Genomic DNA, 24,705 nt, shown 5'->3' with positions numbered 1-24,705 from the left:
CCTCCTCACCACCCCTCCCACAATACAGCATCCCCTCCTCACCACCCCTCCCACAACACAGCATCCCCTCCTCACCACCCCTCCCACAACACAGCACTCCCTCCTCACCACCCCTCCCACAACACATCACTCCCTCCTCACCACCCCTTCCACAACACGTCACTCCCTCCTCACCACCCCTCCCAAAACATAGTGTTCCTTCCTCACCACCCCTCCCACAACACAACACTCCCTCCTCACCACCCCTTCCACAACACGTCACTCCCTCCTCACCACCCCTCCCACAACACAGCACTCCCTCCTCACTACCCCTCCCACAACACAGCACTCCCTTCTCACCACCCCTCCCACAACACAGCATCCCCTCCTCACCACCCCTCCCACAACACATCACTCCCTCCTCACCACCCCTCCCACAACACGTCACTCCCTCCTCACCACCCCTCCCAAAACAGTGTTCCTTCCTCACCACCCCTCCCACAACACAGCACTCCCTCCTCACCACCCCTCCCACAACACAGCATCCCCTCCTCACCACCCCTCCCACAACACAGCACTCCCTCCTCACCCCTCCCACAACACGTCACTCCCTCACCACCCCTCCCACAACAGTGTTCCTTCCTCACCACCCCTCCCAAAACACAGCATCCCCTCCTCACCACCCCTCCCACAACACAGCACCACCTCCTCACCACCCCTCCCACAACACGTCACTCCCTCCTCACCACCCCTCCCACAACACAGCACCCCCCCTCACCACCCCTCCCACAACACAGCACCCCCTCCTCACCACCCCTCCCACAACACAGCACTCCCTCCTCACCACCCCCCAACACAGCATCCCCTCCTCACCACCCCTCCCACAACACGTCACTCCCTCCTCACCACCCCTCCCACAACACGTCACCCCCTCCCCACCACCCCTCCCACAACACGTCACTCCCTCCTCACCAGCCCTCCCACAACACGTCACTCCCTCCTCACCACCCCTCCCACAGCACGGCATTCCCTCACCACCCCTCCCACGACACATCACTCCCTCCTCACCACCCCTCCCAAAACACAGTGTTCCTTCCTCACCACCCCTCCACTATTCAGTAAGACCACAGCTGATCTGACTGTGGACTCGGCTCCAATTTCTCCCCCCACCTCCCGTAATTCCCCTCTTCGTAGACTAACCCACAGCAGCACAGGAGTGGCCTCACCAGTAACCTTTTACAGTTGCAGCACAACCTCCCTGCTCATAAATTCAGTCCCTCTCCCAACGAAGGGCATCTTTCCATTTGCCTTCTTGGTAACCTGTTGTACCTGCAAACCAACTTTTTGCAATTCTCGCACAAGCACCCCCCACCCACATCCCTCTGCACGACTGCACACTGCAAATTTTCACCATTTAAATGAAAACATAAATAGTTCGATTACTTTCACCTTTGCAAACTAGTACCAGTGCTGTACTCTGTGTGCCGTCATCCTCCGCAACTTGCCCACTCAGTTGATGTGTCAATATCTCTCTGCAGATTCTTTGCACAATTCCCACCCATGGCCCAGGCAGGGATCCCCAATGTTCCTCCAGCAGAGCCTGGTGCTGCGGGTTCCAGCACATTCAATCTTCCCTGAAATCTTCTGCCTAGTCCCTCACTGCTCCCGCCCGTATCCTAGCACGGATAATCTCATCCACAAACTCTCCCGCCGATCGCCCTGGTGTCACCCTTCCAGCGACATTTCCCTCACGCTGCCCCATCAACTCGCTGGTCTCCCTTTCTCCACAGCCTCAGATATAGATCTGGCCATGAACTCAGCACCTCCTGCCTTCTCTCCTTTACCCCCAATTCCCCCGCTTTGCAAAAGTCTATCCAACTCTGTCTTAAATATACTTAACAAGGTGGCTTCTGCTGCTACCCTGTCTAGAGAATTCCACAGATTCACTACTCTCTGGGTTCCTCCTTATCTTCATACTAAATGTATTCCCACAGATCTTGAGACTATGTTCCTATGTTCTAGTCTCACCAGCGGAAACGACTTTCCTGCCTCTACCCCCTTCATAATTTTATATGTTTCCAAAAGATCCCATCTCATTTTCCTGAATTCCAGCAAGCGAGTGGCGGGGTGGAGATACGTCGCTACCAAAGGGGGTGCAAGACACGCCTTCCCTCCGCTAGCCTGCAGGTCACCCTTGGGCAAGGTGTAGCATCTGCTCAGCCCCCCGATCAGGGTCACCTGAAGCCATGGGAGAAGGTGGTGGACAGTCGTAAGAGCAGCCGGTGCATAACACAACTCCTGGTTATGTGACCACTGACGCCAGGCAGACAATCTCTGAAGAGTATTGATAATGGCCAGGGTCAAGCATCTTGGCTCCAGAAGGGGGCAACGGCAAACCACTTCTGTAGAAAAATTGGCCAAGAACAATCATTGTCATGGAAAGACCATGATCGCCCACGTCATAGGACACGGCACATAATGATGATGTCATACGACATGGTACATAATGATGATTTTGATAGTCCCAGGCAACTCATCGGCTAATGCCCTTGTCTCTGGATTCAGTCTGGTCAAGTTCGTCTGCACCAGTTCCACAGCTAGAATATCTTTCCTCAGCCTGACATGTCGACTGTTTATTCATTTCCACGGATGCTGCCTGACCTGCTGAGTCCCTCCAGTATCTTGTGTGTGTTGCTACGGATTTCCAGCATTTCCAAAAACTCTCGTGTTTAACTCTTTCCTCAGGATTAAAATGCATATTGTCTCCCAACTGATGGACTAATAAAACTGGAGGACAAAACAGAAGCAGGCGAGTGAGCTGGGGGGGGGGTGGGGACGGTGTTGATACCTGGTCCAGTCCGAGAGGACAGTCCTGGCGGCCTTCTCGTGATCCGGCACGGCGCCTTTCTTCAGCCGACCCAGCCGCCGGGCCAGGAGTGCCAGGAACTCCCGGGCGTCTCGGAAATCCCCGACCCCGTAGTGCTGCCGGACCTGCGGAAAGCACCGGGGGGGGGGGGGATTAGAAAACATGTTCTCGGTTACGGGAACGTCACAGAACTGGGGGGGGATTAGAAAACGTGCTCTCGGTTATGAGAATGTCACAGAACTGGGGGAGGATTAGAAAACGTGTTCTCCGTTACGGGAACGTAACAGAACTGGCGGGGGGGATTAGAAAACGTGATCTCGGTTATGGGAACGTCACAGAACTGGGGGGGGGATTAGAAAACGTGATCTTGGTTACAGGAACATCACAGAACTGGGGGGGGATTAGAAAACGTGATCTTGGTTACAGGAACGTCACAGAACTGGGGGGGGGGATTAGAAAACATGTTCTGCGTTATAGAAACATAGAAACATAGAAAATAGGTGCAGGAGTAGGCCATTCGGCCCTTCGAGCCTGCACCGCCATTTATTATGATCATGGCTGATCATCCAACTCAGAACCCAGCCTTCCCTCCATACCCCCTGATCCCTGTGGCCACAAGGGCCATATCTAACTCCCTCTTAAACATAGCCAATGAACTGGCCTCAACAGTTTGCTGTGGCAGAGAATTCCACAGATTCACCACTCTCTGTGTGAAGAAGTTTTTCCTAATCTCGGTCCTAAAAGGCTTCCCCTCTATCCTCAAACTGTGACCCCTCGTTCTGGACCTCCCCAACATCGGGAACAATCTTCCCGCATCTAGCCTGTCCAATCCCTTTAGGATCTTATACGTTTCAATCAGATCCCCCCTCAATCTTCTAAATTCCAACGAGTACAAGCCCAGTTCATCCAGTCTTTCTTCATATGAAAGTCCTGCCATCCCAGGAATCAATCTGGTGAACCTTCTTTGTACTCCCTCTATGGCAAAGATGTCTTTCCTCAGATTAGGGGACCAAAACTGCACACAATACTCCAGGTGTGGTCTCACCAAGGCCTTGTACAACTGCAGTAGTACCTCCCTGCTCCTGTACTCGAATCCTCTCGCTATAAATGCCAGCATACCATTCGCCTTTTTCACCGCCTGCTGTACCTGCGTGCCCACTTTCAATGACTGGTGTATAATGACACCCAGGTCTCGTTGCACCTCCCCTTTTCCTAATCGGCCACCATTCAGATAATAATCTGTTTTCCTATTTTTGCCACCAAAGTGGATAACTTCACATTTATCCACATTAAATCGCATCTGCCATGAGTTTGCCCACTCACCCAACCTATCCAAGTCACCCTGCATCCTCTTAGCATCCTCCTCACAGCTAACACTGCCGCCCAGCTTCGTGTCATCCGCAAACTTGGAGATGCTGCATTTAATTCCCTCATCCAAGTCATTAATATATATTGTAAACAACTGGGGTCCCAGCACTGAGCCTTGCGGTACCCCACTAGTCACCGCCTGCCATTCTGAAAAGGTCCCGTTTATTCCCACTCTTTGCTTCCTGTCTGCTAACCAATTCTCCACCCACACCAATACCTTACCCCCAATACCGTGTGCTTTAAGTTTGCACACTAATCTCCTGTGTGGGACCTTGTCAAAAGCCTTTTGAAAATCCAAATATACCACATCCACTGGTTCTCCCCTATCCACTCTACTAGTTACATCCTCAAAAAATTCTATGAGATTCGTCAGACATGATTTTCCTTTCACAAATCCATGCTGACTTTGTCCGATCATTTCACCGCTTTCCAAATGTGCTGTTATCACATCCTTGATAACTGACTCCAGCAGTTTCCCCACCACCGACGTTAGGCTAACCGGCCTATAATTCCCCGGTTTCTCTCTCCCTCCTTTTTTAAAAAGTGGGGTTACATTAGCCACCCTCCAATCCTCAGGAACTAGTCCAGAATCTAACGAGTTTTGAAAAATTATCACTAATGCATCCACTATTTCTTGGGCTACTTCCTTAAGCACTCTGGGATGCAGACCATCTGGCCCTGGGGATTTATCTGCCTTCAATCCCTTCAATTTACCTAACACCACTTCCCTACTAACATGTATTTCACTCAGTTCCTCCATCTCACTGGACCCTCTGTCCCTTACTATTTCTGGAAGATTATTTATGTCCTCCTTAGTGAAGACAGAACCAAAGTAATTATTCAATTGGTCTGCCATGTCCTTGCTCCCCATAATCAATTCACCTGTTTCTGTCTGCAGGGGACCTACATTTGTCTTTATCAGTCTTTTCCTTTTTACATATCTATAAAAGCTTTTACAGTCCGTTTTTATGTTCTCTGCCAGTTTTCTCTCATAATCTTTTTTCCCCTTCCTAATTAAGCCCTTTGTCCTCCTCTGCTGAACTCTGAATTTCTCCCAGTCCTCAGGTGAGCCACTTTCTCTGGCTAATTTGTATGCTACTTCTTTGGAATTGATACTATCCCTAATTTCTCTTGTCAGCCACGGGTGCACTACCTTCCTTGATTTATTCTTTTGCCAAACTGGGATGAACAATTGTTGTAGTTCATCCATGCAACCTTTAAATGCTTGCCATTGCATATCCACCGTCAATCCTTTAAGTGTCATTTGCCAGTCTATCTTAGCTAATTCACGTCTCATACCTTCAAAGTTACCCCTCTTTAAGTTCAGAACCTTTGTTTCTGAATTAACTACGTCACTCTCCATGTTAATGAAGAATTCCACCATATTATGGTCACTCTTACCCAAGGGGCCTCTCACGACAAGATCGCTAATTAACCCTTCCTCATTGCTCAAAACCCAGTCCAGAATAGCCTGCTCTCTAGTTATGGGAACGTCACAGCATTGGGGGAGGATTAGAAAACATGTTCTCGGTTACGGGAACGTCACAGAACTGGGGGGGGGATTAGAAAACGTGATCTTGGTTACAGGAACGTCACAGAACTGGGGGGGGGATTAGAAAACGTATTCTCGGTTATGGGAATGTCACAGAACTGGGGGGGGGATTAGAAAACGTATTCTCGGTTACAGGAACGTCACAGAACTGGGGGGGGGATTAGAAAACGTGATCTTGGTTACAGGAACGTCACAGAACTGGGGGGGGATTAGAAAACGTATTCTCGGTTACGGGAACGTCACAGAACTGGGGGGGGGATTAGAAAACGTATTCTCGGTTACGGGAACGTCACAGAACTGGGGGGGATTAGAAAACGTGATCTCGGTTATGGGAATGTCACAGAACTGGGGGGGGATTAGAAAACGTGATCTCGGTTATGGGAACATCACAGAACTGGGGGGGGGATTAGAAAACGTGATCTCAGTTATGGGAACATCACAGAACTGGGGGGGGATTAGAAAACGTGATCTCGGTTATGGGAATGTCACAGAACTGGGGGGGGGATTAGAAAACATGATCTCGGTTACGGGAACATCACAGAACTGGGGGGGGATTAGAAAACGTGATCTCGGTTACGGGAACATCACAGAACTGGGGGAGGATTAGAAAACGTGATCTCGGTTACGGGAATGTTACAGAACTGGGGGGGGATTAGAAAACTTGATCTCGGTTATGGGAATGTCACAGAACTGGGAGGGGATTAGAAAACGTGATCTTGGTTACAGGAACGTCACAGAACTGGGGGGGGATTAGAAAACGTATTCTCGGTTACGGGAACGTCACAGAACTGGGGGGGGGATTAGAAAATGTATTCTCGGTTATGGGAACATCACAGAACTGGGGGGAGGGATTAGAAAACATGCTATCGGTTACGGGAATGTCACAGAACTTGAGGGGGGGATTAGAAAACGTGATCTTGGTTACAGGAACGTCACAGAACTGGGGGGGATTAGAAAACGTGTTCTGGGTTACGGGAACATCACAGAACTGGGGGGGGAATTAGAAAACGTGTTCTGCATTATGGGAACGTCACAGCATTGGGGGAGGATTAGAAAATGTGATCTCGGTTACGGGAATGTCACAGAACTGGGGGGGGGATTAGAAAACGTGTTCTGCGTTATGGGAACGTCACAGCATTGGGGGAGGATTAGAAAACGTATTCTCGGTTATGGGAACGTCACAGCACTGGGGTGGTAACGGGGTTTGAACGCACAGGGGCGTAGGGATTGACAGAGAAAGCCCGATCCCACCACCCCCATCACTGACACTATCCTCAAGAAGGCATCATCCATCATCGACACTTCCCTCCCCAACCACCAATCATCCGGTGATTATTCAAAAATACAGCACAGTAGTAAATCCTTCCAGCACAGTGAGCCTGAGCCACCAATCACACCCACGAGACGGACTAACCTACCAACCCGGACACCTACGGAATGTGGGAGGAAACCAGAGCACCCGGAGGAAACCCACACGGTCACTAGTCAGACCGCACTTGGAGCACTGTGAGCAGTTTGGGGCCTCTCGCCTCAGGAAAGATGTGCTGACATTGGAGAGGGTCCAGAGGAGGCTGGCGGGAAGGATCCCGGGAGTATAATGGCCACTGAGTTTATGTCCGTGGTCTGCTGCTGCTGGAGCCCAGCCACATCAAGGTTCGACGTGTTGTGCGTTCGGAGATGCTGGTCTGCACACCGCTGTTCTAACGTGTGGTTCTTTGAGTTACTGTCACCTTGAACCAGTCTGGCCATTCTCCTCTGACCTCTCTCATTAACAAGGCGTTTTCACCCATAGAAATGCCGCTCACTGGAGGATTTTTTGGTCTTTCAGCCCATACTCTATAAACTATAGAGACTGTAATGTATGAAAATCCCAGCACTTCCTCAGAGAACGTACACACTCCTCACAGACTGCGGCAGGAATGGAACTCGGGATGCTAACGTACCCTAACCGCTACACTCACCTGTTCCTTGTTACAGCGACGCAGGATGGCGGCTACCGGCTGGACGGGGTCCGCCAGCTGCTCAATCTTCACGCAGTTGCGGAGGATGACGGCGGCATCTGACGAGGAGCTGGCCATGACGATGCCCGGGCAGTCCAGCAGCTTGACGTGCTTGTCCAGGTGAACCTCCTGTAGGCACCTGCACCAGGGAGGGAGCAAGGGGGGGTCACAGTCCCGAGAGACTCCATCCTCACTGTCCCGTCACAGACACAGAGTGAAGCTCCCTCCGCACCGTCCCATCACACACTCCCGGGGTCAGACACAGAGTGAAGCTCCCTCCACACCGTCCCATCACACACTCCCGGGGTCAGATACAGAGTGAAGCTCCCTCCACACCATCCCATCACACACTCCCGGGGTCAGACACAGAGTGAAGCTCCCTCCACACCGTCCCATCACACACTCCCGGGGTCAGACACAGAGTGAAGCTCCCTCCACACCGTCCCATCACACACTCCCGGGGTCAGACACAGAGTGAAGCTCCCCCCACACCGTCCCATCACACACTCCCGGGGTCAGACACAGAGTGAAGCTCCCTCCACACCGTCCCATCACACACTCCCGGGGTCAGACACAGAGTGAAGCTCCCTCCACACCGTCCCATCACACACTCCCGGGGTCAGATACAGAGTGAAGCTCCCTCCACACCGTCCCATCACACACTCCCGGGGTCAGACAGAGTGAAGCTCCCTCCACACCGTCCCATCACACACTCCCGGGGTCAGACACAGAGTGAAGCTCCCTCCACACCGTCCCATCACACACTCCCGGGGTCAGATACAGAGTGAAGCTCCCTCCACACCATCCCATCACACACTCCCGGGGTCAGACACAGAGTGAAGCTCCCTCCACACCGTCCCATCACACACTCCCGGGGTCAGACACAGAGTGAAGCTCCCTCCACACCGTCCCATCACACACTCCCGGGGTCAGACACAGAGTGAAGCTCCCCCCACACCGTCCCATCACACACTCCCGGGGTCAGACACAGAGTGAAGCTCCCTCCACACCGTCCCATCACACACTCCCGGGGTCAGACACAGAGTGAAACTCCCTCCACACCGTCCCATCACACACTCCCGGGGTCAGACACAGAGTGAAGCTCCCTCCACACCGTCCCATCACACACTCCCGGGGTCAGACACAGAGTGAAACTCCCTCCACACCGTCCCATCACACACTCCCGGGGTCAGACACAGAGTGAAGCTCCCCCCACACCGTCCCATCACACACTCCCGGGGTCAGACACAGAGTGAAACTCCCGCCACACCGTCCCATCACACACTCCCGGGGTCAGACACAGAGTGAAGCTCCCCCCACACCGTCCCATCACACACTCCCGGGGTCAGACACAGAGTGAAGCTCCCCCCACACCGTCCCATCACACACTCCCGGGGTCAGACACAGAGTGAAACTCCCTCCACACCGTCCCATCACACACTCCCGGGGTCAGACACAGAGTGAAACTCCCTCCACACCGTCCCATCACACACTCCCGGGGTCAGACACAGAGTGAAGCTCCCCCCACACCGTCCCATCATACAGTCCTCATGTGACGCCCTTTCCTTCACGCCTACCTCCCGCGGGAAGTTCAGCAGGGGCGAGGAGTTCACTCACTTGGTGACGCCGGGGGTGGCCCCTACATTGCAGGCACGTGCTCGCTTCAGGCTGTTGATGAGGCTGCTCTTCCCGACATTCGGAAATCCTGGGGGGGGGTGAAAGAGACGGGTATAGCGAGTGAGAGGGGCAAGAAAGAGTGTGTGATGGAGCGAGGGAGTCGGACAGAGGTGCAGGAGGAGGGGGAGGGAAAGGGGGTAACGTGATGGTGGATTAAGGAGGGGAGAGAGTGGAAGGAAGGGGGGAGGGGGAGAGGTGGGAGACGGGGGGGAGAGAGAGAAGGCAGGGGGAGGGAGGGGGTATGGAGGCAGGGGGCACAAGGGCACAAGGGGAGGGGCACAGGAGGGGGATGAGGGAGAGAAAAGGAAGCCAGCAACCACCCCTCTCCCCCTCTCTCCTGGCCCACTCTCCGCAGCCCCCGTTCTCCAAGGCTGGTCCCTCCCCACCCCAAGCGGGATTGACTCGCTGCTGCCTTAAGCACGGGTAGGGCTTTTCCCACAGTCGGCCCCCGGCCCCCTCCTCTGAGGGCTGGAATGGGACCCGGCAGCTAGCGGATGGCACCCTGTGGAGAAACCAGGAGCTTTGGGCAGGCCGCATTCACCCAGTTGTGAGCCTGGGCAATGGCACGTGGCGTCTGCCATCTTGGTGAGGTCAGCGCCAGGAATGGGGCGTTTGGTGGGAGCAGAGCCACAGGGAAAGCACTCCCTCCCCCACCCCCATTCCTTGGGGAACCCATCCCTCTGCCACCCTTGGATACTGGCCAGTGAGGAATGGGGAATTGGAGTGGTGGGGTACTGGGAGAGAGAAGCACTGGGGACTGGGAGGGGAGACAGGGAGGTGCAGAAGGGCAGAGAGGTGAGGGGAGAAGGGCTGGGAGGAAGAGGGGTAAGGGGAGAAGTGAGGGGGGGAGGCAGAGATTCAGGCGATGATGTGTCTCCTCCCACCTCCCCGTAACCTTTGACCCAGCAGCCTCCTTGACAGCGGATACCCACCGACCACTCCCACGGTGATGGCGGTCTTGAGGCCCTGGTTACGGCAGTAGTTCCCCAGCAGACGCATCAGGTTGTCGGCCCCCACGCACGCACTGCTCTGCAGAAGGTCAGCACACGCCCGGTCCACGGGAACCCGGCTCCGGTGCTGAGCGGTAGGGACGGAGGGGAACGAGAGGGGGGGAGGGAGAGAGAGAGGGAGAGGGAGGACGGGAGAGGGAGGAAGGGAGAGGGGGTGTGAAGGGGATGGGGTGGGGGGTGAAAGGGTGGGAGGGCAGTGTCAGAAGGGAGATAGAGGGAGAAGATGGTTGGGTATATAGTGAGGAAGAGGGATAGAGGAACGGAGAGAAGGGAGAGATGGATAGACAGAGATGCAGTAATCAGATGAGCTGATCAAGTAAAGCACAATCTGTAGGCACCCCCACCCTGCCATTGCTCCCCATGGTGTAGCACTTCGCCTCTCACTATACATTCCAGATTCCAACCCCACCTCTGGGGGAGAAAAATTCCCTTCCTGATCCCCTCATCTTAAACCTACGCCCTCTGAGTCCACTGGGGCAGGACCTTGCCAAAAGCTTTGCAAAGGTTCGTGTAGATAACATCTACCACCTTGCCCTGGCTGATCCTCCTCAAACTGGTGAGACAGGATTTCCCAAGGAAAGACACGTGGGCTGTCCCAAATCAAGTATTGTCTCTCCAAATGCCGGCAGATCCCACCTCTTAGAATCCCCTCCCGTAACTCTGCCACCCCACCACTAACATTAATGTCACCCTCTACCAGCTCCTGGACTTGGGGAAGGAAATCACAATCAGAGGGACAGCTGTAGTGCCCCCTCCCGAGGGAGGGGCTAGACTTTCCACAGGTTCTGCGTAGGGGGTGGGGTAGCTGGGACCACTTTCTGACACTAGTCTGCTTATCCTGTGGCCTGATTAGTCGAAGCAAGTGCCCTGTTCTACAGGAGAGATTTGGAACCGTGCAGAGTGAGAATGAAGTGTTCTTGGTGGTGCATCGCTCTCCTCCCAGTCCCACTCGCCCGAGGATCCCTGATCTTTGCCCGAAAGCTGGCCCCACCTTCCAACGACAGGTTCGGGCTCGCACAGCAGGGAACTAGGCCAGTCGGCCAACCTTGTCCATGTTAGCCCCACCTAGCTACCCTTTCATGCCTTGGTGATTCAAGTGCTCTTATCACTTAGCTACCCTTTCATGCCTTGGTGATTCAAGGCCTGAAGAGCTCATTGCAGAATGTGCTGTGTGTGCCTTGCATCTTAGCCCCGATTTTGCTGGGTTGTATTCATGTACGTTTGAACGATAAATGAATTTCAACTAAAGTGCAAACACAAGAAATTCTGCAGATGCTGGACAGCCAGAGCAACACACACAAAATGCTGGAGGAACTCAGCAAGTCAGGCAGCATCTACGGAGAGAAATAAACAGTTGACGTTTTGGGCTGAGACCCTTCTTCAGGATGAGGGAGGGCACCAGAATAAAAAGGTTGGAGGAGGAGAAGGAGCATAGCTAGGTGATAGGTAAAGTCAGGTGGGTGGGAAAGGTAAAGGGCTAGAGAGGAAGCAATCTGATAGGAGAGATGAGTGGACCATTGGAGAAAGGTAGGTGATAGGCAGATGAGAAGAGGTATAAGATCAGAGTGAACTAAATAGAGTGGACAGTCAGTGCCTTTTTCCCCCAGAAGGTATACATTTAAGAAACTTTCAAGGAAATGTCAGAATTTTCATTCTTGTGAACCTTCTCCGGACTCTCTCCAATGCCAGCACCTCCTCTTTCAGATAAGGGGTCCAAAGCTGCTCACAATACTCCAAATGTGATCCACCCAAAGTTCAAAGTAAAATTATTAGCAAAGTACATATCTTCTTCTCTTCTTCTTCGGTTGTCCATCGAAATCCAATGACGACGTCCACTCCTTTAACGGTGAGATCTTCAATGACTCCACAGTCCGACCCTGGACCCACAAGCTCTATTGCAGGTGGGACATGTATATGTGATAGTGGTGGCAACCATGGTTGCATTTCTCCTGGCTCTCTTCTGCTGTCTTCTGGTTGTTCTTTCCATCTCCAGAATACGAACCCTGTCCCTACGCAGCTGTCACCAAGTGGTACGGTCAGCAGCAACCTCCTCCGGGTCCTCGGGTCTGATCTTGCACTTCCTTAAAGCATTCTTCACCTGATCCTTATAGCGCTTCTTCGGCCCTCCAGTTGAGTATCGACCATGATGTAGCTGGCCGTATAACACTCTGCGGGGTAGCCGACATGGGGGCATCCTTATCACGTGCCCCAGTCACTGCAGCTGACGCTGGGTGATCATGGCCTCGATACTCCTGCAGTTAGTCTTTACAAGTATTTCAGTGTGAGGCACCCGCTCACGCCAGGTAATTCCCAGGATGCGCTGGAGGCAGCTTATGTGGAAACGATCCAAGGACTTGATGTGATGGCTGTAGGTTACCCGAGCTTCACAGCTGTACAGGAGGGTGGTGACACAGACCGCTTGGTATACGGCGACCTTTGTTGGGGGAGGAAGGCTCCTGTTCTGAAAGACTCTACGCCGAAGTCTCCCAAAGGCAGCTGATGCCTGTTTAATGCGGGTCTGGATGTCGTCGTCAATGCCGCTATCCTCAGAGAGAATGCTCCCCAGATATTTGAAAGATGGCACTACTGACAGCTTTTCATCACCAACAGTGAAGGCAGGTAGAGTGGGTGGGACACTGGTACTCCATTGGCAAACCACTTCTGTCTTGGTGGTATTGACTGTCAGCCCCATCCTGCTGTACGCTCTCACCGCCACAGCAAGGACAGTCTGAAGATCCTCCGGAGTATGGGCCACAAGAGCGCAGTTGTCTGCATACTGCAGCTCCAGGACCCGCTCTCTACGGAGATTGGTGGTTGCATGGAGCCTCCTGAAGTCAAAGAGGTTGCCATCTAATCTGATGTCCACTGCCACACCGCTGCTGTCTTCAGTCTTGTTGTGGAGAAGCTTGGTAACACACAAGAGGAAGATGTTAAAGAGCACTGGCGCTAGCACACACCCCTGCCTCACCCCTGTGCGTACAAGGAAGGGCTTGGACTCTTGTCCTCCTACGGTCACCCGAGCAGTCATCCCATCATGGAATTGGCGGAGGATGTTAACAGATTTATTGGGACAGCCAAACCTGAGGAGGACATCCCGTAAGAGCTCTCTTTGCACAGTGTCGAATGCTTTGGAGAGGTCGACAAAGGCCATAAACTGGTCCTGATGTTGCTCCCGGCACTTTTCCTGAAGCTGCCGGGCTGTGTAGATCATGTTGATCGTGCTCCTGTTCTTCCTAGATCCACACTGTGATTCAGGCAGCATTGACTCGGTGAAGTTGCTGATGAGTCTCTGAAGCATCACCTTAGCCAGGACCTTTCCAGCAACAGAAAGGAGTGATATGTCCCTACTATTGCCGCAGATGGCCTTGTCACCCTTGTTCTTATAAATGACAACGATGTTTGCATTTCTCCATTGCTGTGGGATGTTCTCATCAGTCCAGGCTTTGGTGATGTACTGGTAGAGGGTGCGCATACACATGTACCCTCCGTTCTTCAGTAACTCAGCAGGGATATTGTCGGTGTCAGGGGACTTGCTGTTCTTAAGGGAAAGGACAGCTGATAGAACCTCCTGGAAGGTTGGTGGTAGACTGAGGTCGTGGATAGGAGGAGGTTCTGGCAGTTCGTCCAGGGATGGTGGGGTCTGCGTCAGAGTCCTGATTAAGCAGGGTGTCAAAATGCTCAGCTCACCTCAGCAGAATGGTATTCTGATTCTTCAGAAGTGTTAGACCATCTGCTGTTTTCAGGGGAGTAACGCATCAATTTATTGGGCCGTAGATGGTTTTCACAGCATTGTAAAAATTATGCACGTCATTATTATCGGTAAAGGACTGGATTTCATGTGCCTTTTCAATCCACCTCTCATTTTGTACGGCCTGTATTGCCTTTTGCAATTTCCTCCGAGCTGCCAGCCAATGCTGCCTGATGCTGGTGGACGACGGGTGGCCTAAAGTTGCCCGGTGTGCTTTGTGCATGTCCTTAAGCAAGTTGTGGATGGTGTCAGAGTTATCATCAAACCAGTCGTGGTGGCTCCTGCTCTTATGGCCGATGGAGTGGGCTGCTGCCTCATAGAGCACAGAGCTGATATAGTAAAGTACATATATGTCACCATATACAATCCTGAGATCCAATTTTTAGTGGACATACTCAAATCTATAGAATAATAATCATTACAGAATCAAAGAAAGACTCTCCAACTGAGGCATTAACCAGAGTGCAAATGACAACAAACTATGCAAATACAAAAGGAAGAAATAATAATAAATAAATATCGAGAACATGAGATTAAGTTCTTAAAAGTGAGTCCATATGATGTGGGAATATTTCAGTGATGGGGCAAGTGAAGTTGAATGAAGTTATTGCTCTGGTTCAAGAGCGTGATGGCCGAGGGGTAATAGCTGTTCCTGAGCCAATGTCTCATGAAACCTCAGTGTTACGGCCTTGCTTTCATATTCCAATTGCGCTCTTTATATTACACTCTTCACCCGCTCAGCTTCCTCTGTCTGAAGCCTCCCAAGCCAAAAGCTCGGCACCCATACCCATTCAGGGAGTTTGTACTGGAGCCTGCTCTCCTCTTCCGCTTGAAAAACAACCTTTTAAGTTGTTTGGGGAAACTTTTAAAGTTCCTTAAGCAACTTTTGAAGCTTTCCTGCACCACTACTGGAACTAGGAACCCTGGTTTGGGAAGGGTGGGGAGAGATCTTTCCTCTCATCCACCCTACCCGTGCGCCCTTCCCGACGCCCCCCCGACCCACCCAATGGTTGACTTACCAGGTTTTTGTTCTGTAATTGAGTGGAGGCCTTGAAGGCGACGGTCGGCAGCTCGTTCCTCAGATACTTTAACCATTTCTGCACCACGTCCTTCGCCACCAGGTCTGGAGGAGGAGAGGTGACATATTTAGAGCGACGGGAAGCTGCCCGGGTGCATGACGCGACAAGAAGCGCGGGAGAGGTGGTCATTAGGAATCAGACAGTGAAGGCAGTTATCAGGATTTACAAGGAGAATCTCAAACATCGAGGTAAGTGGGATGAAGTTTGGCAGATGCAGTTCAAATTGGTTAAGTCGTGACCTGTTGTATTTTGGAAAGTGAAATCACGATGAACATTAGGGAGTGTTGTAGAACAGAGAGACCCAGGGCTGTGGGTACATGGTTTCCTGAACGTGGGGTGACTGGCAGACAGGGCGGTGGAGATGATATCAGGCATACTGACCTTCATCGGTCAGGGAGTCGCGACGTTACTTTACCGTTATACAAGACGTTGGTGAGTCCGCATTTGGAGTACTGTGTTCAGTTCTAGTCGCCCTGCTGTGGGAAAGATGCCATTGAGCTGGAAAGAGCGCAGAGGAGATTTACCAAGGATGTTGTCGGGACTCGAGGGACTGAGTTATGGAGAGAGGTTGGGCAAGCTGGGACTTTATTCCTTGGAGTGTAGGAGACTGAGGGGTGACTTTATAAAGGTGTATAAAACCACGAAGTGGGGGGGTAAATAGGGTGAATTCACACGCTTCTGCCGAACAACCCTCCCAGGGGAGTGCTGAACAGAGGTATCTATGGGTTCCCTGAAAGGGCAGCAAAGGTGGTATTTGGCAGGTTGGCGTTCATTGGTCAGGACACTGCGTACAGGACTTGGGTTGTTACTTTGCAGTTGTACAAGACATTGGTGAGGGTGCATTTAGAATACTTCGTTCAGTTTTGGTCTCCCTGCTATTAGGAGAGATATCAATAAGTTCGAAAGAGTGCAGGGGAGATTTACGAGGATGTTGTCTGGACTTGAGGGACTGAGTTATGGTGAAAGTTCAGGAAGAACCATAATCAACTACTCCCCGTGGCCTGTCCTTTTAAACCCCCTCCTCACTAAACAGATGACACTATCTGTCTTTGTATTTACACAGTTTGACTTCTTTTGCACATTGGTTGTTTGTCAGTCTTTGTTTGTAGTCTTTCATTGATTCTATTGTATTTCTTTGTTCTACCGTGAATGTCTGCAAGAAAATGAATCTCAGGGTAGTTGATTACTGTGCAAAACTCTTAGGCACCTGTATGTGTGTGTGTATATATATATACACAGACACATAAAAAAAACTTTCACACAATACTGTAGTAATTTTATGAATTGCACTGTACCGCTGCAAAAAAAAACAAATTTCATGACAGATGTGAGTGATGATAAACCTGATTCTGATCTGGGTCTCTATTGTGGACTGAAAGTGGGAAGGGGGCAGGGAGAGGGGAATCACGGTTGGGAAAAGGAGAAGGGAGAGGGGTGGAAGCAGGAAGCACCAGAGAGACATTCTATAATAATCAATAAACCAATTGTTTGAAAGCAAATGATCTTACCTAGGGTCTGAGGGCTGGGTGTGCCTGAACCCTTGCCACCCCCCTCCCCCCACCCCTGGCACTCCTCCTCTGCCACCTGTCCCACTCCCCTCCTGCGGCGCTCCCAACCATTCGCAACGTCCTTTGCTCTCGCCAGATTTACAAACTCTCTCCGCTCCACACTGACAAAATTCAGTACTGTGCCTTAAGAATTGGGCAACCTACCTATATATATGCCTAAGACTTTCGCACCGTACTGTTGTTGGAGTTGGTGACAGTGACAATGTTGTTCAGGATTTACAAAGGAATCTCGATCAGCGGGGCAAGTGGGCCAAGGAGTGGCAGATGGAGTTTAGTTCAGATACAGTGTGAGGTGTTGTATTTTGGGAAGACCAAAGAAGATTAGAGTTTTACAGGGAATGGTCGAGTCCTGGGAGTGTTGTAGAACAGAGAGACCCAATGGGACAAGTAGATGGTTCCCTGAAAGTGGTGTCACAGGTAGACAAGGCACTGAGTGCAGTAGCTGGGACGTTACGATGCATTTGGAGAACTGTGCTCAGTTCTGGTCGCCCAGCTGTAGGAAAGATGCCATTGAGCTGGAAAGAGTGCAGAGGAGATTTACCGAGACTCGAGGGACTGAGTTATGGAGAGAGGTCAGGCAGGTAAGGACTTTATTCCTTGGAGTGCAGGAGACTATGAGGGGTGACCTTACAGAGGTGTATAAAATCACAAGGGGCACAGACAGGGTGAATTCACAGTCTTTTCTCCAGTGTAGGGGAATCAAACACTAGAGGGCACAGGTTTAAGGTGAGAAGGGAGAGATTCAAAGGGGACCTGAGGGGGAACTTTTTCACCCAGAGGGGAACGAGCTGCCAGAGGGAGTGGTTGAGGCTGGTAAGTGAACATTTAAAAGGCGCTTGGACGAGTACACGGATAGGAAAGGATTAGAGCAGGGCTCCCCAACTGTTTTTAGGCCAAGGACCCCTACCATGAACCAAGGGGTCTGGGGACCCCAGGTTGGGAACCCCTGGTTTACAGGGATACAGGCCAAGCACAGCCAAATGGGACTGGATTGGATGGGGAACTCAGTCAGCACGGTACAGCTGGGCCAAAGAGCCTCCTTCCACACTGGACGTCTGTGAGAGTCGGCGGCCGGGAGGAGAGAGGGAGGTCACGGGCTACAGGGAACCATCGGGGAAAAGGTCTTAGAGGATTGGTCTGGCACAGACTTGATGGGCCGACTGGCCTTGATGCAATGAGGAATACTAGAATAACAAAAAAATTGGAGAGAGTGGGAGAAACACTCAGTCGGGAATTCTGAGAAAGTGTTTCCTTGGGTTCTGGGTAATGGGGAGAGAGAGGGCGAGAGAGAGAGAGAGATTGAGATAACATGCAGGGGGGAGAAATAGTAGGGGTAATGAGCAATGGAACACTGGGGGAGGGTGAATAGGGGTGAGGGAGGGAGGAGTGGGAAGGACGTAGAGGGAGAGGGTTATGGGAGGGCAGGGGAAGGGAGAAGAGAGATTCAGAGAGAGGGGAAGGCGAGGGAAAGGGAGGGGAGGGAGGGAGAGGATCAGGAGGGGAGAAGAGGATCAGAAGGAGAGCAGAGGGTGGGGGAGAGGGGAGGGGATGGTGGAGGGGGAGGGAGGGAGAAGGTGGAGATATGAGCAGGAAGGGAGGGGAAGGGGAAAAAATTGAGAGAGTGGGAGAGGGAGATGGAGGCGGAGGGGGTCAAAAGGGGAGGAAGATGTTCAGAAAATAAAGGTTGGGTTGGGAGGGAGAGGGAAGAGGGAGTGGGTGATGCTGAGGGGGGAGGGGAGCAGATGGTGCTGGGGGAGGTGGGAGAGAAGGGTACCGGGATCAGAATGAAGAGAGAGGGGAGGGGAACATGTGATGTTGAGGGGGAAAGAGAGCAGAGAGTGCTGGGGGGGGGGGTGAGCAGGAGGGAATGGGGAAGGGTACCGGGAGGAGAGAGAACAGGGAAGGGTACTGGGAGGGGAGGGAATGGGGAAGGGTACCGGGAGGGGAGGGAACGGGAAGGGTACCGGGAGGAGAGGGAATGGGGAAGGGTACCGGGAGCGGAGGGAATGGGGAAGGGTACCGGGAGGGGAGGGAATGGGGAAGGGTACCGGGAGGGGAGGGAACGGGGAAGGGTACCGGGAGGGGAGGGAACGGGGAAGGGTACCAGGAGGCGAGGGAATGGGGAAGGGTACCGGGAGGGGAGGGAATGGGGAAGGGTACTGGGAGGAGGGGGATTCGGGAAGGATACCGGGGCTGGGGGAGGGAACGGGGAAGGGTACCGGGAGGAGGGGGAATGGGGAAGGGTACTGGGAGGAGAGGGAATGGGGAAGGGTACCGGGAGGGGAGGAAATGGGGAAGGGTACCGGGAGGAGGGGGAATAGGGAAGGGTACAGGGAGGAGGGGGAATGGGGAAAGGTACTGGGAGGGGAGGAAATGGGGAAGGGTACCGGGAGGAGAGGGAATGGGGAAGGGTACCGGGAGGAGAGGGAATGGGGAAGGGTACCGGGAGGAGAGGGAATGGGGAAGGGTACCGGGAGGAGAGGGAATGGGGAAAGGTACCGGGAGGGGAGGGAATGGGGAAGGGTACCGGGAGGAGAGGGAACGGGAAGGGTACCGGGAGAAGGGGGATTCGGGAAGGATACCGGGAGGAGGGGGAATGGAGAAGGGTACTGGGAGGGGAGGAAATGGAGAAGGGTACCGGGAGGGGAGGGAACGGGAAGGGTACCGGGAGGAGGGGGATTCGGGAAGGATACCGGGGCTGGGGGAGGGAACGGGGAAGGGTACCGGGAGGAGGGGGAATGGAGAAGGGTACTGGGAGGGGAGGAAATGGGGAAGGGTACCGGGAGGAGAGGGAATAGGGAAGGGTACCGGGAGGAGAGGGAATGGAGAAGGGTACCGGGAGGAGGGGGAATGGGGAAGGGTACCGGGAGGAGAGGGAACAGGGAAGGGTACTGGGAGGAGAGGGAATGGAGAAGGGTACCGGGAGGAGGGGGAATGGGGAAAGGTACCGGGAGGAGGGGGAATGGAGAAGGGTACCGGGAGGAGGGGGAATGGAGAAGGGTACCGGGAGGAGAGGGAATGGGGAAAGGTACTGGGAGGAGAGGGAAGCCAGTCTCACCAATCTTGTTCAGCACCAGGACAATCCTCTTGCTGGTGCCGGACTGCAGCACGGCCTGTTCCACCTGTGGACAGCGACAGCCCAACGGGTCCCGGCTGTCCAGCACCTCCAGCACCACATCTGAGGCCTCCACCACCTGGGGCCGAGGGATAGGAGGCAACGTCAGACCTTACCAGCTTCCCCCAGCTTGCTCCCTTCTACTCCGTCCGCACCCCGCACCCCACGTCACGGGTCACCAGCTCCCAAACACCCCGTCCTGCCACCGCCCCACATCCCTCACACATCAGTTCCTCCCCTAGTGCAGCAGTGCCTCCAAACAACCCTCCTACCTCAGGACCCCTCCCACAGCACGGCACTCCCTCCTCACCGACCCTCCTGAAGAGTGTCACTACCTCCTCTCCACCCCTCCAACAGAGGGCGTTCCCTCTCACCGCCCCTCCCGCAGCGCAGATCTCTTCCTTCACCGCCCCCACATTGTGTTCCCCCTTCACCACCCCTCCCATCGTGTGGAGTTCCCTCCTCACTGCAGTGGTGTTTCAAGCAAGTCAGATCGATTGCAGTCAGAGATCAATACCCACTGGAAGATTACTGACGGAAGAGCGGCGGTGGGACCGATACAGAGCTGATCAATACCGACTGGAAGATTACTGACGGAAGAGCGGCGGTGGGACCGATACAGCGCTGATCAATACCGACTGGAAGATTACTGACGGAAGAGCGGCGGTGGGACCGATACAGCGCTGATCAATACCGACTGGAAGCGATGGAGAGCGGGAGGGGAACGAGCACACCGGAACAGCACGAACCTTCCTGAATTCCCTGTAGTACGCCTTCCGCGACGTTTCGCTCTCCAGGTTCACGTGGGTGCGGATACCCTCCAGGTCGCTCTCCTGTAGGGAGCCATCGATTGGTTATATACGCATCAGGCAGATTCAGAATCAGATTTAACATCATCGGCATGGGTCGCGAAATTTGTTGTTTTCCGGCAGCAGCTCATCGCAACAGATAATAATAAAAACTGTGAATTACACTAAATATACACACACATACATAGAAATATGTGGGTGGGTGGGTCTGTGTGAGAGAGAGAGAGAGAGAGAGAGGAGGAGCGAGGGGGGAGAGGAGGGAGAGTGGGGGAGGGGGGCGAGGGGGAGAGGGGAGGGAGAGTGAAGGGGCAAGGGAGGGGGAAGAGGGAGGGTGATAGGGAGTGAGGGGGGAGGGATGGGGAAGGAGGGAGGGGAAGAGGGGGGAGAGGGGGAGAGAAAGGGGGGAGAAGGGGGGAGAAAGGGGGAGAAGGGGGAGAAAGGGGGGAGAAAGGGGGGAGAAAGAGGGGGAGAAAGAGGGGGAGAAAGGGAGGGAGAAAGGGGGGAGAAAGGGGGAGAAAGGGAGGGAGAAAGGGAGGGGGAGAGGGGGAGAGGGGGAGAGGGGGGAGAGGGGGAGAGGGGGGAGAGGGGGAGAGGGGGAGATGGGGGAGAGGGGGGAGATGGGGGAGAGGGGGGAGGAGGGAGGGAGGGGGAAGGGAGGGGGCAGGGGAGAGGGAGGGGCGGGGGAGAGGAAGAGGCAGGGGAGAGGAAGGGGAGGGGAGAGGGAGGGGGATTGGAGAAGGGGTGGGGGGGAGAAGGGGGGAGAAAGGGGAGAAGGGGGGAGAAGGGGGGGAGAAGGGGGGAGAAGGGTGGAGGGGGAGAAGGGTGGAGGGGGGAGAAGGGGGGAGAAGGGGGAGAAGGGGGGAGAAGGGGGAGAAGGGGGGGAGAAGGGGGAGAAGGGGGGAGAAGGGGGGAGAAGGGGGGGAGAAGGGGAAGGGTGACGGAGGGAGGGAAGGTAGCCAAGTGGTGAGCACAACGCTTTACAGTACCAGCGACCCGGATTCTATTCCCACCGCTGTCTGTAAGGAGTTTGTACGTCCTCCCCGTGATCACGTGGGTTTCCTCCCACAGTCCAAAGACATACTGGTTAGTAAGTTCATAGGTCACTGTAAATTGTCCTGTGATCAGGCTAGGATTAAGCTGGGGGATTGTTGAGTGTCACAGCTGGAAGTGCCGGAAGGGCTACTTCGCAGTGTAACTCAATAAATAAACAAGCAGGATATAAAACAGTAGTGAGGTGGTGTTCATGGGTTCAATGTCCAGTCAGAAATCAGATGGCAGAGGGGAAGAAGCTGTTCCTGAATCACTGAGTGTGTGGTGTTGGGCCCCTCCCTGAGGACAGGTCCTGATCTTCCGGTAGATGAAGCTTGGGGGCGGGGGGGGGGTGGCGTGGTGTTAGAGAGAGAACAATGTCAGAAGCTGGGCAGGGATGGGTAGAAGTGACAGAGGCCTTTAGAAGGAGACGGATAGGACAGCAAACCATAAATTTTAAAATAAATTTATCATCAAAGTGCAGATAGGTCACAAAATGCTACCTGGAGATTCGTTTCCTTGTGGGAAATTAAATAGAATAAAACTTGGGGGAAACTCTGCCTAAACAAAAACTGGCAGAAAACCAATGTGTAAGAGACCGTTTTTGCAAACCGCTAAATCTTTCCACAGGCTGAAAGTGAGAACTTGAAGATTAAGGGTTGGTTTTATCTGTCAAAGGCAAACTAAACTCGTTACCAGAGTAGGGAGATGCCATGACATGGTGGCCCTCTGCTGGTCAGACTCGACCATGGGTTTTGCGTCCCCGCTGTCTACGTTGATACGCCAGCCAGGGCAGTCTGATATGGACAGCAGGCTCCCCCTCCCCACGCAGACAATGAATCAGCAGACACCGATGCCATTTGGCACCAGCGGCGTCACAAGAGTTGCCCGTCAGCACTGGACTCAACGTAGGGACTCCAGCTCCGGAATTTTCCCTCAGAGTTTACTCCCGAGCCTTATCCATGAGTGGATATAGACACAAGGCAGCAGAGGTTTGAGATCAGAGCTCTCCTTCTCCTAGAAGCTGCCAACCACAGCTGACGGCCCCATCTGCACGAAGCGACTAGTTTTCATTGGGAGCAGAATTAGGCCATTTGGCCCATCAAGTCTGTTCTGTCATTCCATCATATAACCATATAACAATTACAGCACGGAAACAGGCCATCTCGGCCCTTCTAGTCCGTGTCAAACTCTTACTCTCACCTAGTCCCACCGACCCGCACTCAGCCCATAACCCTCCATTCCTTTCCTGTCCATGTAGCTGTCCAATTTAACTTTAAATGACAACATCGGACCTGCCTCAACCACTTCTGCCGGAAGCTTGTTCCACACAGCTACCACTCTCTGAGTAAAGAAGTTCCCCCTCAAGTTACCCTTTTAACTCTCAACTCATGTCCTCTTGTTTGAATCTCCCCTACTCTCAATGGAAAAAGCCTATCCACATCAACTCTATCTATCCCCCTCATAATTTTAATTACCTCTACCAAGTCCCCCTCAACCTTCTGCGTTGATTTTTTCTCTGGCTTCCCCCCCCCCCCATAAATTTCTGACACCCTGACTAATCAAGAATTTACTAATCTCCATTTCAAATATACCCAAAAGTATACCCTTAGGACTGTGTGCGAAGTCCCCTCCTTTACTCCCTGTACACCCATGACTGTGTCGCCACCCACAGCTCTAATCTGCTAATTAAATTTGCAAACCACACTAAATCGGTTGGTAACACACATCAAAGTTGCTGGTGAACGCAGCAGGCCAAGCAGCATCTGTAGGAAGAGGTGCAGTCGACGTTTCAGGCCGAGACCCTTCGTCAGGACTAACTGAAGGAAGAGTGAGTAAGGGATTTGAAAGTTGGAGAGGGAGGGGGAGATCCAAAATGATAGGAGAAGACAGGAGGGGGAGGGATAGAGCCAAGAGCTGGACAGGTGATAGGCAAAAGGGGATACGAGAGGATCATTGGACAGGAGGTCCGGGAAGAAAGACAAGGAGGGGGGGACCCAGAGGATGGGCAAGAGGTATATTCAGAGGGACAGAGGGAGAAAAAGGAGAGTGAGGGAAAGAATGTGTGCATAAAAATAAGTAACAGATGGGGTACGAGGGGAAGGTGGGGCCTAGCGGAAGTTAGAGAAGTCGATGTTCATGCCATCAGGTTGGAGGCTACCCAGACGGAATATAAGGTGTTGTTCCTCCAACCTGAGTGTGGCTTCATCTTTACAGTAGAGGAGGCCATGGATAGACATGTCAGAATGGGAATGGGATGTGGAATTAAAATGTGTGGCCACTGGGAGATCCTGCTTTCTCTGGCGGACAGAGCGTAGATGTTCAGCAAAGTGGTCTCCCAGTCTGCGTCAGGTCTCGCCAATATATAAAAGGCCACATCGGGAGCACCGGACACAGTATATCACCCCAGCCGACTCACAGGTGAAGTGTTGCCTCACCTGGAAGGACTGTTTGGGGCCCTGAATGGTGGTAAGGGAGGAAGTGTAAGGGCATGTGTAGCACTTGTTCCGCTTACACGGATAAGTGCCAGGAGGGAGATCAGTGGGGAGGGATGGGGGGACGAATGGACAAGGGAGTTGCGTAGGGAGCGATCCCTGCGGAATGCAGAGAGAGGGGGGGAGGGAAAGATGTGCTTCGTGGTGGGATCCCGTTGGAGGTGGCGGAAATTACGGAGAATAATATGTTGGACCCGGAGGCTGGTGGGGTGGTAGGTGAGGACCAGGGGAACCCTATTCCTAGTGGGGTGGCGGGAGGATGGAGTGAGAGCAGATGTACGTGAAATGGGGGAGATGCGTTTAAGAGCAGAGTTGATAGTGGAGGAAGGGAAGTCCCTTTCTTTAAAAAAGGAAGACATCTCCCTCGTCCTAGAATGAAAAGCTGCCTGGCCTGCTGCGTTCACCAGCAA

At 53.2% G+C, this 24,705-nt stretch overlaps 1 protein-coding gene across 1 annotated transcript in view; it reads right to left on the bottom strand.

Moving 5' to 3' along the window:
- gnl3l (G protein nucleolar 3 like) overlaps positions 1-24,705 on the bottom strand; it is a 70,149-nt gene that overhangs the window by 5,074 nt on the left and 40,370 nt on the right. The window contains exons 5-11 of the mRNA XM_063034677.1: positions 20,712-20,795; positions 19,906-20,041; positions 15,220-15,323; positions 10,375-10,519; positions 9,383-9,470; positions 7,727-7,904; positions 2,828-2,970 (exon numbers count right to left, since the gene is read on the bottom strand). Coding sequence (XP_062890747.1) covers positions 2,828-2,970; positions 7,727-7,904; positions 9,383-9,470; positions 10,375-10,519; positions 15,220-15,323; positions 19,906-20,041; positions 20,712-20,795 — 878 coding nt within the window. The remainder of the gene's footprint in view (positions 1-2,827; positions 2,971-7,726; positions 7,905-9,382; positions 9,471-10,374; positions 10,520-15,219; positions 15,324-19,905; positions 20,042-20,711; positions 20,796-24,705) is intronic.

This window comes from Mobula hypostoma, chromosome 28 (genome assembly GCF_963921235.1).
Source record: "Mobula hypostoma chromosome 28, sMobHyp1.1, whole genome shotgun sequence".
NCBI classification, from domain to species: domain Eukaryota; kingdom Metazoa; phylum Chordata; class Chondrichthyes; order Myliobatiformes; family Myliobatidae; genus Mobula; species Mobula hypostoma.
This window is presented reverse-complemented; position numbering and strand designations above follow the sequence as displayed.